The 16,192-nt window shown below is 40.9% G+C and overlaps 1 protein-coding gene across 1 annotated transcript in view; it reads left to right on the top strand.

Annotated features, from left to right (window-relative positions):
- The first annotated feature begins 4,253 nt into the window (after nt 1-4,253).
- Nucleotides 4,254-16,192, top strand: part of ABCC8 (ATP binding cassette subfamily C member 8) — a 73,265-nt gene continuing 61,326 nt past the window's right edge. The window contains exons 1-5 of the mRNA XM_083864022.1: nt 4,254-4,416; nt 5,783-5,924; nt 8,587-8,708; nt 14,124-14,290; nt 15,566-15,808. Of these exons, the coding sequence (XP_083720148.1) occupies nt 4,269-4,416; nt 5,783-5,924; nt 8,587-8,708; nt 14,124-14,290; nt 15,566-15,808 (822 nt within the window). The 5' untranslated portion in view covers nt 4,254-4,268. The remainder of the gene's footprint in view (nt 4,417-5,782; nt 5,925-8,586; nt 8,709-14,123; nt 14,291-15,565; nt 15,809-16,192) is intronic.

A 16,192-nucleotide genomic window follows, 5' to 3' on the forward strand; every position in this document is an offset into this window, starting at 1 on the left:
AACACTTGTCTGAGTTTTTGCCTGAAGATGATTGCCCAACAAAGAGTGTATTTTGTTTCCACTCAAAGATAGATCTGCCTACTCATAAGTTCTTTCTTCATTTTTAATAAGGGACAGTAATTAAAAATTAATAAGGTTTATTTAGAGAAAAAGAGCTATTTCTGTGAATGTCTGCACTATTATTAAACTGAAAGAGGGAAGGTTTGGTTTGGATATCAAGAAGAAATTCCTCACTATGAGGATGGTGAGGCACTGGCACAGGTTGCCCAGAGAAACTGTGGATGCCCCATCCCTGGCAGTGTTCAAGGCCAGACCATGGATGGACCTTTGGACAACCTGGTCTGGTGAAAGGTGTCCCGGCTCATAGCAAGGGAATTGAAACTGAATGATCTCTGAGGTCCCTTCCACCCCCAACATCCTAGGATTCTATGAGTATGCTTATTGCATGAATTTTAATAGCAGCACCTTAGACAATTTTTCCAAGTTTTTTTTTGTTTATTTTTTGGTTGGTTGGTTGGTTGGTTGGTTGGCTGGGTTTTTTTGGTTTTTTTGTGAGGTTTTTCGTTGGTTTTGTTTGTTTGGGTTTTTTGGTGGGTTTTTTTGGTTTTTTTTTTTTTGGTTTTTTTTTTTTTTTTGGTTGAATGATGTCTTCTATAAAAGGATAGAATGGAGTTCCTTGTTCCACAAGAATAAAATAACAGTTTTCTCTGGAGGTGATTTTCTCCCATTTTTTCCCTCAACCTTTCCCAGCATGCTTCAAAAAGGGATTGCTGGCTTCCTCCTCCACATGTATATTGCTTTTTTTCTCTTCTTCCAAGAGTAGAATTTCATAGGAAGCAGGAGTAATAGTTTAGTACATATCATTTAGCTAATTCTAAATCACAATGAGAATTTGCTTTGTTAACATTTTTTCCTAAGATTTCTTATTTATAATTGTTCTCATTAATGACTTTGAAATACACAGGAAAGTGAAATTTTCCTGCATGATGCCTAAATTTATATACCTGTCTATCATAACTTTGAATGTGGGCTGTGGCTGTTCAAAACTTTCAAAGCTTTGGGAGGTTTTCTATCTGTCTTTCCAGATTCAAACAAAAGCACAAAGCTGCAGAGTGATCTACAGCAGCAAACCAGGATTTTTAGGAAGAGAGCAATTCATTGATGAAAAAGAGAGGTCAGTGTGAAGCAGATGAATAAGAGGAGAAAGAAACAAATGACAAAGGTAGGAAAGAAAAATGAAAGCTCCCACATAAATGAATATCTGTTTAAAACAACTGAATTCAGAAGATTCAGTGCTTTACTACAGAACCAAAACCTGTCTGCATCCTGTAGGCAAAGTCAGATTCCAAGGCAAGCATAAAAAGTGATTTTTCCTTGAGTTAGAAATATTGCCCTTGTCTCTCTGGAAATCAATTTTACATAATCAAAATGCTTTCAAAATATTTCCAGTCACATACTGAATGTGCTAGTGGCTGCCAGCATCTAACTTGATGTCTCATTTCTAATAGATACACTGAAATAATGAAGTAAGAAACTGACTTCTTGTGAAATGGAAATAGTCACAGGTCAGAGAAATAAGATGTCAAGGGATTTAGTGGAAAATTAGGTTGAATTTGCAACATGCAGATAAACATGTCTGTCTACCTGTTGGTTTCATATTCTCTTTACCTTTTCTGTACTTTGCAAAGGAATTTTGCTTTCACAAAGCTTCATGAAATTACAGTTTTGAGAAAGAAACTATTCCTCTGTGACCTGCTCCAAAGCCTACAGGACCAGCAGAGACAGTCTGGGGGTAGGGAGGTTCAGTCCTGTGACACCACAATCACATCTAAGCCTTTCCTAAGAAAAGGCTAAAACTATGTCTTAGCATTATTTTGTGCAGTCACAAAATGGCTGTTTCAGCATTTGTGAGTGAAAAGGAATTTGTTATTTGATGCTTTAGTAAGCAAGACCAGTCCAGATTACTCACTTGATTTCATTGTAACAGGAGGGACAAACTTGGAACATTGTTATTGGAAGTAAGTTATTTAAAGAGTTTGTGCGTGTGTGTGTGTGTGTGTGTCCCTGTTTATTGCTATAAATGCTCAGTTTGCTAATTTCAGTTTACCAACTGTTTTGATTTCTGTCAGCCTGCGTTTTTTTCTGTATATCATTAAGTCATTAATTCCCCATTTAATCCACCATCTTTCTGTTCAGGGTGCCAACACATTTCTGACTCAACTTTAGCTCTGTGATAGGTGCAGATCTGTTACAGAGATCTGAACTGAGAACATTAATTTTAAGCCACTGCATTAACTGTGTAATCCAGGCTGTCTCTGAAAATCACTGAAAAGATAAGTTTCAAATTCAAAACCATGGAGTTTCCTGATGTTTAGTTATTTGAGATACACAGTTTTTTAAATGTTGTGATCGATGCCTTGTAGTAAAGGAAGATGGTCTAAAGGTTCAGAAAACATGCAGAGGTTGGGCATGTGAGCTCAGTTCTTGGATTTCTTTGGAGATGTTGGCAGACTTTAATTTCTGTGTTAAATTCTCTGGCCACAGTTATTTCTTCCTGAAATCTTAACAATGATTTCAGCCTCCAGAGTGTAAACTGGCAAGAGTTCATTGTTTCTCTTTGTTCATGTGTAATACAGAGATCTTCGGTCACTTGGGGACTCAGGAAATGCTAAAATATAAATGACTTTTAAATTATCTGCATGTAAACGGTTCATACTGTTTATTAAATAACTATTAGGATAACAGAGCTGAGCTTGACCAGAAACTCAAGTGAATGCTGGATTCTGTCCAAAACTTAAAATAATTATAGTCTTTCCAGTGTGGGTGTAACTTTCACATTTGAGAATACATATACACAGGATTCGGCTTGGAGTTTGTCTTTTAATTTTTATTCTTAACCACACTGCTGTAGCTCCAAAAGACCATATATAGGAAATACCATTCTGTGCAGAGAATTGCTTTTTCTTTGCTCCTGTCCAACAGCAAGATCAATAAAAGCAGCATGACAAAAGTATTTTTCAGGTCTATTAGTGAAGCTGTCAGTCCTAGAAATTGAATGTACTCTGTTATGTTGAAGGAAGAAGGAAATTTTTCATTTATGGGTTCATTTCCCTTAAAGGCATTTAGCCAACTTGTAGCTTTTGCATTTTGAAGAGTGAAGCCTGGATACATGGGCATTATTTGTTTGCATTTCTCTTTGTAGGATGCAGCAAGTTGCGTTAGATACTCAGCAAAGCAATGGAAAGAAAGCATGACTAGGAATGAAAGGAGCTCCAAGGGAAGCGATTTGGTTATGAATCTTTTTGTTGAGTATTTCATGGCTACACACCAGAGATATTTGAATCTTGGACATTGATTCAGCCTGTGCTAGGAAGTGTGTGCCAGGTGCAGATTTCTGATGCACATCACATTTTACTTTCCAGTGCTATCCCCCAGCAGAGAGGTGTTTGATCAGAGTTTTTCTTTGGCTTTGGCACAACTGAGCCTAACGTCTACTCAAGAAAAAAAGGGTTTGGAAAGTTTGATTTGTAGATTATTTTGGTGTACCTAAAAATGGTTAGGGAGTGATTTGGAGCACACTCAAATTAATGATCTGATTCTCAAAGACTGAGGCAGTCTTGGTGGAGGGGGAAAAACCAGTTAGGGTTTAACTTATTTTAGGGGTAAAAAAAGGTAAGGCACAAACACAACAGCTGTTCAGGATATAATGTTGAAGACTGCTTTGGGAGGAGGGTATGGCTTAATACATGACTTAATCCAGTAATATCTTTATGATAGTGGAGAAAAAAGCAAAAGCAGACAAGGTTGAAAAAACACATTTCCCGTAATCTGTAATTCCTCTGTCATCACTAATTTAGTGTTGGATATTTAATGTTCTGTCATATTAACGATGCATAAAGCACTCAACACCGAGCCCCGAGAGCCCTGGAACGCGGCTCTGCTGCTCTGGGGTACCCAGGGCTGTCACGGCGCGTTCGCATCGGTCCCAGCCGCGTCAGGAAGGGACATCCCCCTGCCCATCCCTGTCCCCGTTCCCGTCCCCGCCGAGCGCTCCCCAGCGCCCCGCTCGGGGCTGTCCGGGGGCGCTGCGCGGGGCGGGCGGGGGCGGTGCCGGTACCGGGGCGGGGCGGGGCGGGCGGAGCGCGGGGCCGGGGCCGCGGCCGGGGCCGGGGCCGCTCCCGCAGGTGCGGGCAGAGCCGCGGCCGCGCCGGCCCCGCCTGATGTGCGCGGAGGAGGAGGCGGCGCCCGGCTGCGCGCAGGGTCCCGCCATGGCCCTGGCGTTCTGCGGCGACGAGGGCAACTCCACCGCCTACAACGTGGACCACGGCGTGCTCAACAACGGCTGCTTCGTGGATGCGCTCAACGTGGTGCCGCACGTCTTCTTGCTCTTCATCACCTTCCCCATCCTCTTCATCGGTGCGTGCCTGCGGCTCTCCCTTCCCCTGCCCGCCCGCGCCTCTCCTGTTCGCCCCCCTTTTCCCTCCGCCGCTCTACCCCCGCTATTGCTTTGCCGCGTCCCCCCGCCCGGCTTTGTCTCGCCGTGGGTTTCCCTCCCCCGCGCGTGTGCCGCGATTCCCCCCGCCCGCCTGGCTTCCCCTTGCCGTGTCCCCCCGCCCGCCTGGCTTCCCCTTGCCGTGTCCCCCCGCCCGCCTGGCTTCCCCTTGCCGTGTCCCCGGCCCGGCCCTGCCCCCCGTGCCGTGCCGTGCCGCTCGGGGAGGCTGCGCTGGGGCCGGGATGCGGTGCCGGCTGCGGGATGCTCCGGCGGCCGCCTGTCCCCGCGCTGTCCGCCCGGGCGGCGGGGCCCATCTCCGGCTGTCGGGGCAGCCCGCAGGTGAAACCCCCTGCGCAGGCAGGGCAGGAACGGGTGATGCTAGAGGAGCCCGCAGGATTTGCCCTGCCGGTTTTGACCAGCAGCGCGGGAAGCAGAAATAAGTGTGCTATTAAAGGCCAGGAAACCTGACAAGTAAGTGTTACGTTACGAAACATCACTCCCAGCAATTCCTGCGGGGTCCCGGCCGCCTGGTAGCCCCCCCTCACTCCAGGTCCTGCCCCGCGGCGGTGGCTCCTGCGGTACCCGGGGCGGCTGTGATTTGGTTTGGTGTCACAAGCCCGGCGGGGCCGGTAGGTGGCCCGGTGGTTCAGCACACGGAGCTGTCACTGCTCCGGGTACCCTCCGCCAAAGCCTGGAGCGGCCCGCGGAGAGCCACGGCACCGCTTGGAGAAACACTCACTCCTGGGAAAAGGGAAAATGTCCGGTGGGGAAATATCAGCCAGCACCACTGTGAAAACGGGGTCAGCTGAAGAGCTACTTACAGTTCTCTGCCTTTTTCTGGAATCTCTCAATATTGCTAATTTTTAGTGAGATAAAACTTCACACCTCATCCTTTTTTATTTTATCTTTTTAAAAGAATCGAAGGGAAAAGAAATAGTGCGTTTATTATAGTGTTTGTATGCGTTTATCAAAACATTAATTTATTGTTCATTTAAGCTGTGAATAGATTTGAAAAATGTTTAGTGCATGTAATTACTTGATAGTAAGTTGCAAAAAGTATAGGAATTTAAGACTATGTCCTATCTGAATTATTGATTTTATTCCAGATGAAACGAGATAATGAGAGCACAGTTCTGATAATATCAAAATACATGTTTGTTTAACAACACAGCTGTGTCAATGTTGGTATGTAAGGTTGTTACATATATGGTTTTGGGTTTTTTTGTAAGCAGGAACTTTGTGTGTCACTCTTGTTAAGAAAGCTCTCTGTAATTCTCTTTTCTGTTTTAGGATGGGGAAGTCAGAGTTCCAAAGTACATATACATCACAGCACATGGCTTCATTTCCCTGGCCACAATTTACGCTGGATACTGACTTTTATCCTCTTGTTTGTGCTAGTGTGTGAGATTGCAGAGGGCATAGTGTCTGATGGGTAAGTATATGTCTGCCTTCTCCTGGTAGCACTGTGCAGTTTAAAGCTTTCAGGGTAAATATTTCCTCCCTGTCTAAGTTCTCATCTAAATCATATTCCTTGTAGTTATGAACATATAATCTGTTTTCTTAGTGATTAACCTACCAACCTTGTATCAGAAATTCCACTGACCTTGCCAAGTGATGTACACATGAACAAGTGACCTTAATCATTTTTAGTTCAGCTTAATGACACTATCTTTCCAAAATTTAATCATAGATAAATCCTAATGATTCAAGCAGATGGTGACATTTTCGTGATACGTTTTATGTCCAAAGACCCAGTCCCACAGTCCTTGCTTAGGAGGAATTCCCATGTGCACAGTAGGTCACACCATTCCCCTCCCAACTCAGTTCTTTTCATCTAAATAAAAGGCATGAATCTGCTGGGCCTTATGTCACACCTCACAGAGTTTCTTCTGGTGATTGTGCACTGTATCTCCTATGTTACCTAGGGCAGAGCAGCTCATATTATGTGAGCATGAGCCATCAACTGTTATTCAGCTTAGCATGTCACTAAACAGAAATCAGTGGAAAACAAATATTCCAAGTGAAACAAGTGATACAGGAGAGTGATTTGTTAGGAAAAAAGCTGATTGTCTAACAATGAATATGATTTCTTCCTATGAAGAGAAGCGTGATTTTTCATAATGATTATGAATTTGAACCCAAGGATTATGAAATGGAAGCTCCTCATTAAATAGAACAAAACCTCCCCAATTAGCCATCTATATAACAAGTATCCACCAACAAGTGTGAAATGCACTGCAGACTTCTGGTGTAGAAAATGATATCATCATTATTATTTTAACTTCTCTCAAACATATATAAATAGGATGTTTCTCAGTGCCAGTGTTTTTTTTTTAAAGGATTTTTTCTCTAGCTTATTCAGAGTTATCAGGGTGTGGGATGCTCAGAGCAAAATCCCCTGCTTTGAGTTTTCTCCTTTATTTTTCTCGTTAGCAATGCTTCTCATTATGTTTATTTGCTATTTAACTTGACTCAGAACACTGCTGTTAAGTAATAGGTGTCACCTGATGAGAATCAAAGCTGGGAGCTCTGCTGGGGGAGTGCCAACCCACAGTCAGTGCTTCCCAAGCACTCAGCAGGCTGGCGAGGGCTCCAGGGAATAGAAGAGAGTTTTGGGACTCACCAGCTTTCTAAGAACCAAAATGGATCATGCTAGTTTGAGCCCCTTTGACAGCAGCTGAGTGCTAAAGGCTTTGGCATCTCAGCAATAGAAGCAGCCTATTGGAGGTACGGTTATATAGGGGAATTCCAGCAACTGTGAAATAAACAGATTTTAAAAAGCCTCCCACTGCTGCAGTGTTACCTACTGAAGCTCAGGCTGTCTGAAGAAATCTGTTCTTGTTGGTTTTGTTTTTTTTTTGTCCTTGCTGAGAATTCAGCCCTGGTGTACAAAATCTCCTGGCATTACTAGGAATTTCAGAGAATCCTTTCTGGTTTTGCTGTATTGACATCCAGCTATTGTCAGCAAGAGAAATTCAGTGTTCATGTGACAGGCTGTGAGCTTGGCTTCAGGCAGCTCCAGAGAGTTAACCACAATCTTCCTTGAGGGAAGGCTCTCCTTCTTCTAGAGGAGAGATGCAGAAAATGGTTGTCCTGATCTCCTATGGTTCTGCTAGACATTTGGAATGTTCTGCTCTCAGAAATTTGATGTCCTGTGGTGGTCTTTCATCTCCCTCCCAGCACAGCTTTTCTTGTCTCTCCAGCCTCCACAAAAGTAGTGTTTGATGCAGCAAGAAGAAATCCATTCAGAGGACAAGGTGTGCATTTTCCTAAATGTTTGTGTCCTGAAGTCATCTTGGTGCCTCTTCTGGTGAAGCTGGCTGGGAGACAGAGGAAACTGTAGCCCCTGATTGCACAGGGCACTGAATACTTTTTTATGAAAGAAAGGAAAGCAGAGAAAGAGAAAAGGAGTAGGAGGAAAGAGGAGGGAAAACATGTTTCTATTGCATGCTGCACAAACCAACAACATTGCCCAAAAATTCCAATATTGCCAAAGGGCTGTATTCAGAAGGACCCCTTCTGCTGCTTCCTGAAGCAAAGCATCAGCACAGTTTTGCTTTATAAGACAAAACATAAGGGTGTATGTGTCTGTTGTAGGGTTTTTTTTGTTGGCTTGCAGTCACTAAAGACAGATCTCACTGTAAGTAATTCCTGTGCTGTGGTACTGTTCCTTCTTTTAAACTGAAAAAAATGAAACGTTTCCACAAAATGCTTCTGTAGAAAATCTTGAACCATGCTGTCAGTTGGTCTTATCTGCATATTTTGATGGACAGCTCCCAAGCTAGTTTAGCTTAAATTAACTTTTCTCATTTTGGAGATGAGCTGCTTGTCCTAAATTAAACAATGTTCCAATTGATTTCAGTAGGAAATCGGAGTACACACCTTTCATTTTCGGCACAGGGGAGGAATTTGAAATCCAACTGTGTGATTTAGGAGCAAAAATTCAATTAAAACTTGGAGGGGGTTGCATCTATAACTCATTCTAGAAAATCTTATATCAGAGCTGGGTACAGGGTACAGTTCATGAACTAAAAGGGATACATTTAAATAGCTGAGAGGTTTGACTTTAACAGATTTTTTTGTTTGTTTTAAAGGGTTTCTGAATCCCGCCACTTACACCTGTACATGCCCGCTGGAATGGCATTCCTGGCAGCCATCACATCAGTTGTCTATTACCACAATATCGAAACCTCCAATTTCCCCAAACTGTTAATAGGTATGTCTCAAAAGCTCTGCACCTGGGAGTGTGTCTGTGGTGCTGTGTGTCTCCTTCCTCGGTGACAGGTCACTTCAGTCTCATATGACCAAAGCTACCCCTCTATGGATGCTCAAACATTTCCTTATTTTTAATGCTTTCAGCTTCTAGTAATATTCTGTGTAGTGTTCTTAGCGATTCAGTGAGCCAAAGACTTCTCTAGGAAAAACTTCTTTTGTGGGAAAAGTAGCATGGGAAATTGTTAACTCTAATTCCAAACCCCCTGCTTTGTCAGCCTGTTGTGTGTAAGCATGATGTAAGAGAGAAGAAATTTTCATGTGCGTGGTCAGTTGAAATATGCAGGGAGTTAAGGAAAGAGATCCTTGACTTTCAGTCATTACTCTGTCTTGCTTCGTGTCCCTAATACTCTCTTTGAAAACTGCTTTAAGGCCTTTAGAATGGAGAATGCTGTGAATGAGAGCTACCTAGTCTACTCTGTATTTTACGAGACTGAATACACTATAGCCATAGAAAATCCATTGCTGCTGACAGTCATGAAGTTGTTCATGTGTTCTCATCTGTTTAAGTAGACTGCAGGCTGGGAATGTCTACATGCTTAGTCACATCCTGTTACCTGTTATTTCTTCGGTGGTCCTGGCTCATCAAATTTTGTTTCAGCTGGATTTCTGTATCAATAGATCCTGCTAAAATTTGTCTTGTGCCATTGTAGCTCTGTGTATTAAAGTTTTTGTTCTAGTTTTCATCAGGTGAGGAAAAGTCAGGAATAACTAGATTTGAGGAGGCTTTTAAATATTGAAGATTATTTTGAACTATGTGTTGGGGTAAGTGAGAATCGTGTTCTGCAGAAGGAGGCTGTAAGTCCTTAAAAAAAATTACTCTCCAAAAACTTAGGTTTCTATCCAGGCTTAGCAACCTTTGTCTTCTTGTTTGGGACTGCTTTTCTTCTTGTACCTTTCTTTTAAGTAGGATTTTTTTTTTGTCCTTTATGAACAGGTGAGGTCATTTAGTTGCTTTTTAAGTATGTCGACACAGTCTTTTTAATATCTTCTCACAGGAAAGCATTATGCCTCAGGAAGCACTGCTAGCCTGTTCCTGCTGCCTGTAAAGCAAGAAGTGATTTTTGTGGTTTTGTTTTTTTGGTTGTTTTGTTGTTTAGACTTTGTTATTTCAGATGTATAATGCAGTGTTAAATAATTTAGTGTCACTACCACATTCCTGCTGTTAAGTCTTTGAGAAGGGTAGCACAGTTACAGCTGGTAGTTGATTATCTATTTTTGCATAATTTGTGCTCAGTGGAGATCTCTTTTTTATGATAATTTTTGGTGTTTAGAGTGCTGATGCTGGATAAAATTTAGACAATACTTGAATCTTAAAAAGTTGTATCAACAAATACCAACACTTATTTATTATGGATGAATTTGAATTTTGCAAGAATTTCCAAGGAACAGACTCCCTCAGAAAATCTGGTCTTAATAGCTCTTAGGCAGAAAAGAAAATTAGACCATCACAGTCTTTCCCACTTAGTTTGTCTGATTTGAATTTTAGTCCAAAATCTTTACAAGCTGATGGTCTTTGATTTTTATTTTATTTTTTGTTTTGTTTTTCTTTTATTTGCTGTAAGACAGACATTTCTGGAAGTCTCTATCCTTTGCTATTAACTGCACAAACTGTGAGGATTGTCATCTTTCAATCTTAATTGCAACTTCTCTGTATTGACATCTGGGACAAGCACTTTATGCAAATGAGCCCAGTACGGATATTTCAATTATACCTTTACTCAGCTGTCAACCCACTAGAGTGCAGTGTGGCCATGAAGCAGCTTTGCTCTAGAGCCTCATTTTATGAGGCAAATGAGAACCAGGAGGGAAAGTTGAAGTTGGTGATAAAGCTTTTGCTGGCTGTTTGGGGAACAGGGCTTGTGTAGAAGAGATCTGATGGTGCACACACTCAGAGCAAAGTAGCAGAGCTGATGTGACCTCTTGCTGCTTCTGAGCATCAGTGAATTTCCAGCAAACTGCAGGGCATCATCTGCCTCAGCTGCAGGGTGAATACTCACATCTGCAAAGAGTTGATAGCTGTTTAAAGCAAAGTTAACGGAGCCTTACCCAAAATCTATTAAACCCAGCAGGGGAACTCTCACTGATGCAGTGCAGTGGACCCTTAAAGGTCTGTTCGTTAATTCTGAACAGGGTGAAATTTTCCAATCCCATGAAATTTTGACATGTGCCCTTTTTTAAAGATCCTTTTCAGTTTGTACCGTAAAGAAGCCAAATCTATTTGTAACTCTTCATAAACCAGTAAGAGGCAGATACCATGACAGATGTGAGGATTAGTGTGTTTCATTGGTTTTGCAAAAGGAGGACTCAAAGTTCCTCTACTGATCCTGAGCCTCCCTTTCAGCTTTAGCCCAAGCACTTGGCTATTTTGAAGTAGTCATTCTTTGCATTTCTTATAAAAAAAAGTTGACAAGGTTTGGAATATTTATTCACTGAAGCTAATGATTGAGTTCATGGATGCAGTTGAGTGACCCAGCTGTTGGAACACCTTGATCTGATCTGAATGTGTTTTTCTTAGTGTGATTTTGGTTTGTAATTATATTTCAACAAATGTAGCTGTTCCCATGTAGTGCTGTTTACCAGGGCACTCTCATAATAATGCTAATTTTGATGCTCTTCGCACCACATGGCTGCGTAACATTTGTACAGTTAAGTAGGACTCAGAATAATTTTCACACTGGATTGGAAAATCTACTGCTTTCTTGATGTTTAAAATACACAACTGAATGGTAGCATCTGATTCCCCTATTTTTAAGTTAGTTTCTTTGTTTTAAAGAAAAATAAACCTCAAAAAATAATAGTAGGGGAAAACAATGAAATAACAACAGGACTTGGAGGTTTTAATCTGAAATTGGTGGTAGTGTGGGAACACATGAATTTTTTATTTTAAAATATTGTCCTTTTTTTTTTTAACTAATCTTAATTATATGACTGCCTTACTACTACTAGACAGGGATCTATTTTTCTGATTCAAAATATTTGTCCTTTTGCATTGTAGTTGTTTCCCTTGGAATTAGTTTGTTCTCTAAAATCGATCTTCTGCATAAAAATATTGCTTATCACTTAGTACAAAAAATTTCTCTCCAAACAGGCACAGGTTAATTTATAAATCCCATCCAGTTGAATGTGTGGCTTTTTAGGTTGGGCTTAATTCAATAAAGGTGTAGAAGAGTTGCACATTGCCTTATTTTTCAGTGGTGTGGCCCAGGTGAGAATCTAAACCCTGGTGTTGTGAGTTGAGGTATCTTACATGGCTCAAGATAAAGCAAGGTCATTTAGGCATCTAGAATTGGTCTAAAGCAATCCAGTAAATATAAGTGTGCCTTTGTGGTCGGATCACGTTGCAGTTCAGACCAATGGAAGTTCTCAGAGATAATTTCTAAAAACTCTCAGCCAAAATGTACTCACCAGCCAGGTGATTAAGACATCTATAAAGAGTAGAGCCGCAATTATATTTTCCCAGAAGGCTTAAGTGGCCTGTGAGCATTCTGCAGATCAGATTAGATACAACTGTATTCAAAAGTGACAAGCTAAGTAAATTCAAAGGCTTTTAAGGAGGTAGGACAGCAAGTGACCACTTACTTGTTGTGTTTGGCACTTTATAATACTTCCTAGATAAAAGATAAATTAATGTTATAACAATAAAAATAAAAGGTCATATAGACCCTTAATTAAACCCTAAATAGGAGAATGGCTCTGCTAGTTCTTGTTTATAATTCCAATACATACATAAGTGCCTGTTGGCTTGGTTATTTTTTTGGAAGTCCTCCACTGGTGAATATTTTCAGTTTGCAATGTTTAAGTCTGTTTTATTCCAAGACGGATGTGTTCTCAGCCTGTTGTTGGAAGAATGAGACAAAGCAAGGTTTAACAGATAAAGATGATTAAGAGTAGAACAGCATGGAATGTAATTCTTGGATGAAATGAGACTTTATGGTCAGAAGTACTGCAAATAGGGAGGAAAAGCGCCTCAAAGGAAGGAAGCAGTCTGAAACAGGATGAGAAGCAATCTAAGTTGGGAAAATGATAGGAAGCCTCACATAAAAAAACTAAAGGTTTATGAGAGAAATTCGGTAAGTATATCTTTTAAACTCTCTCTGAAACTGTATCGGCCACTGAAGTGTAGTGCCCAAATACCTGATCACTCAGTGTTTTCCTCTTATGAACTGACCTCTTAATTATAGAGGAAGAGAGACTCCCTTGGCAAATACCCTTATGCACAGTGTTCCTGTATTGTTCCATTCACTGTCCTCGTTTAAAGGAAAGGGTTTAACTTGATTTCTGTAGAATTAGACTGGCAGTCCCAAATCTCAAATGGATTCTCCACATTGAATTTAGCTTTGCTTGGAAAGGGTAGCCCCAGAGTATGTCTCCAGGGAGCTTTCTTGTGCCTCAGGGTAGCTGGAACACCACCAATTCTTTGAAATTTATGCAGCTTCCTGATGATTATCCATATTTAAGCTAGACTTAGAGTTGCTAATGCCTTGGTTGAAGTCTTTCTCTGCTGTTCCAGCAAGACACTTGGAAAGCACATCCAAGCTTTTTTTGGCAGTTGGAGCTCATTCCATCTGTTGCACCATGGCAGATACAGCAGCAATGAAAGATTTCTTTAAAAGAATCTAACCCTGGGAGGCATTTCCTTAAGAGTAGGGAACAAGAGCTGGCTTGTGGTGTGATGAGTGGTATGAAGAGTGCTTCCAAGTCACCAGAGCTTACTCCAGGAATTATTTATCTGTAGCTGATGGTGGCATGACCACCTTAAGACAAGAGATTTTGTAGAACGCTAAAAAGTGAAAGTTGTGTTCCATGAATGCCAGAATATCCTTCCTTGATGTGACTGTTTTATCTACGTTGTGAATTACATATGTGGAATGTGTGTTGAACGATAGTGTAGCAGCGGTTTGGACAAAGTATTTCAATATATGTTCCTGACACATCCCAGAGAGTTCCAAGGAATTTTCCTTCAAGCCACATTCATGGCAGTCTTGTAGCATTAACCACATCTGAAGGACATTATTCACAGGCACCTTCACTTTTGGAGCAATACCCTCCTCTGAGCTGATCATGTGGACACAGGTTTACAGCAGATGAAATTTTTTTCAGCAGACTTCGCTTTGTGAAACTTTTGAAGTATCACTAAATCTAATAGAAAAGGCATTTAGAACTAACCCTATCTTAATGTTTGTGGAATTAAATTAGGCTTCCGTTTGACATGAGAAAGGCCACTCTTTGGTTTATATATTTTGTTGCATTCTTCCTTAATTATATTTTATAATTCCATTGTATATTTTTGTAGCTGTGGAGCTGGTTAATTTGTTTGATTGTTTTTGTTTTGTTTTGTTTTGTTTTTTCTCTACAGCATTGCTGTTCTACTGGACTTTAGCTTTCATAACTAAAACCATCAAGTTTGTGAAGTTCTGTGATAATGGGGTTGGATTTTCTCAGCTTCGATTTTGCCTCACAGGACTCTTGGTTGTTCTTTATGGAATGCTACTAGCTGTAGAAATCAATGTCATCAGGGTGAGGGTAAGTAATATGATAGAAGTCTCCTTCTGTGGTTTGCACTGGTTGTGTTTTGGGTTGTTGGTATGTTTTTGTTTGATTATTCTCTTTTCTAGGTACTTGGTAAAATGCATTATTAAAGGAGAAAGAAAAACCCAGTTAGAAATAGAAATCTATTTGACAATCAAAGGTTAATACTATTTTACTAGGCTAGATGAATCTGTAATTCGAAAAAAATGCCAGATTCTGTTGCTGTTAGTTTAAGATCAATTTCATCTGTTCAAGTTTGCTGTAAATTTTTAAATTATTCTGTTTCAGTCATGACAGCCAAGTATTTCTGATGCAAGAGAGGACTGGTAGAATCTTAGACACACAAATAACATCTCTCATTTTCCAGGAGACAATCACAATAAGTGATTTATTTAGGCTACTGGGGTTCCTCCCAGCTGTATTTTTTTTTCCCTCTGCAGTGTCTGCAGTCATAATCTAAACTGAGACTTTGGAGACTGCTGGATACATAAATGCCAAAGTTCCCTTCAGCTGGCACTCACCAACTCTGCGCAAATTAAATTTAGGAGGGAAAGAAATATTCCCATGTAAATTTTCTTGCTGTAGCACCAGTAGCTCCATGTTCTGAGCTAACAAATATAAAGTAGTGTGGTGTGGGAAGTGAATCCCAGTGATAACCTCAGGGCTGTGCCTAAGCTTCTGTGTCCCATGTTGTGCTGCCTGGAACTCAAAGCGGTGCTGGGGCTGTGTTTAAATAATTGAGGGGGTAAGTCTCTTGTGAAAGGACATGAGGAAATGGCCTTAGATTGTACCATGGAGGTTCAGATTAGTTATCAGAAAAAAATTTTTCACTGCAACAGAGGGCAGGCACTGGAATAAGTTGCCCAGGAAAGAGGTGGAGCCACCACTTCTGGAAGTGTTCCAGAGGTGTCTGGAGATACAGTGTAGGGGTGATTATGGTGGTTCTGGTTTGGTGGTTGAACTTGATGATTTTGAAGGTCTCTTCCATCCGTGATGATTCTGATTCTGTAAGGTGGTTTTTTTTTTCCTTAAAAGTATGTAAATTTTTGCACCATATGCAGAGTCATAGTGAATGGTAAGAATTATTTATTTCTAGACTGGACGCCTCAGTACCCAAGGAAACTGGATTGCTGTATTGGTTGTACTTGAATGTCTTTTGAGAAACCAAGACTGATTCATCGATTATCTGCAATGTCCTTATCTGTTCTTTGTGCACTTGTGTTTTCTATGCATTTACCGCGATTCTGCTGGAATTTTTCTGGATTTCAGAGGTATGTTTTCTTCAAAACTCCTAAAGAAGTTAAACCTCCTGAGGATCTCCAGGACCTTGGTGTCCGATTCTTGCAGCCCTTTGTGAATCTGTTATCCAAAGGAACATACTGGTGGATGAACACATTCATCAAGACTGCGCATAAGAAACCAATAGACTTGAAAACCATAGGCAAGCTTCCCATTGCTATGAGAGCTCTGACCAATTACATTCTCCTTAATGAGGCCTTTGAAGCACAGAAGGTATGCAAGGCATGGAATTATGTCTGTCTGCTTACTCACAGTTCGTGTTTTTCATTAATTTTTATCTTATAAACATGACACAAAGAGATATAAACAGATATGATGCAAATGAGGTATTCATTGGCATAGCAATCCATATACCAAGAGACCACATTCTCAGCTGTACCTCTTACAAATAATGAAGTTTCTCTAATCAAATGTGCATGTCAAACACATTGCTGGTTAAATGTGTGTAAAATATGTACAGCCTCTATTTTGATGTGGAAAGTAATCATGGACTGTGTTCACTGAACAACATTATTCCTCCTAATAAGACCCTGGAAACATTCAATTACACAGTCAGTATTAATTAGGCCTTGCAGGGCTATTTTTTTCCCATGTTAT

Source organism: Zosterops lateralis, assembly GCF_965231275.1.
Source record: "Zosterops lateralis genome assembly, chromosome: 6".
NCBI classification, from domain to species: Eukaryota; Metazoa; Chordata; class Aves; order Passeriformes; family Zosteropidae; genus Zosterops; species Zosterops lateralis.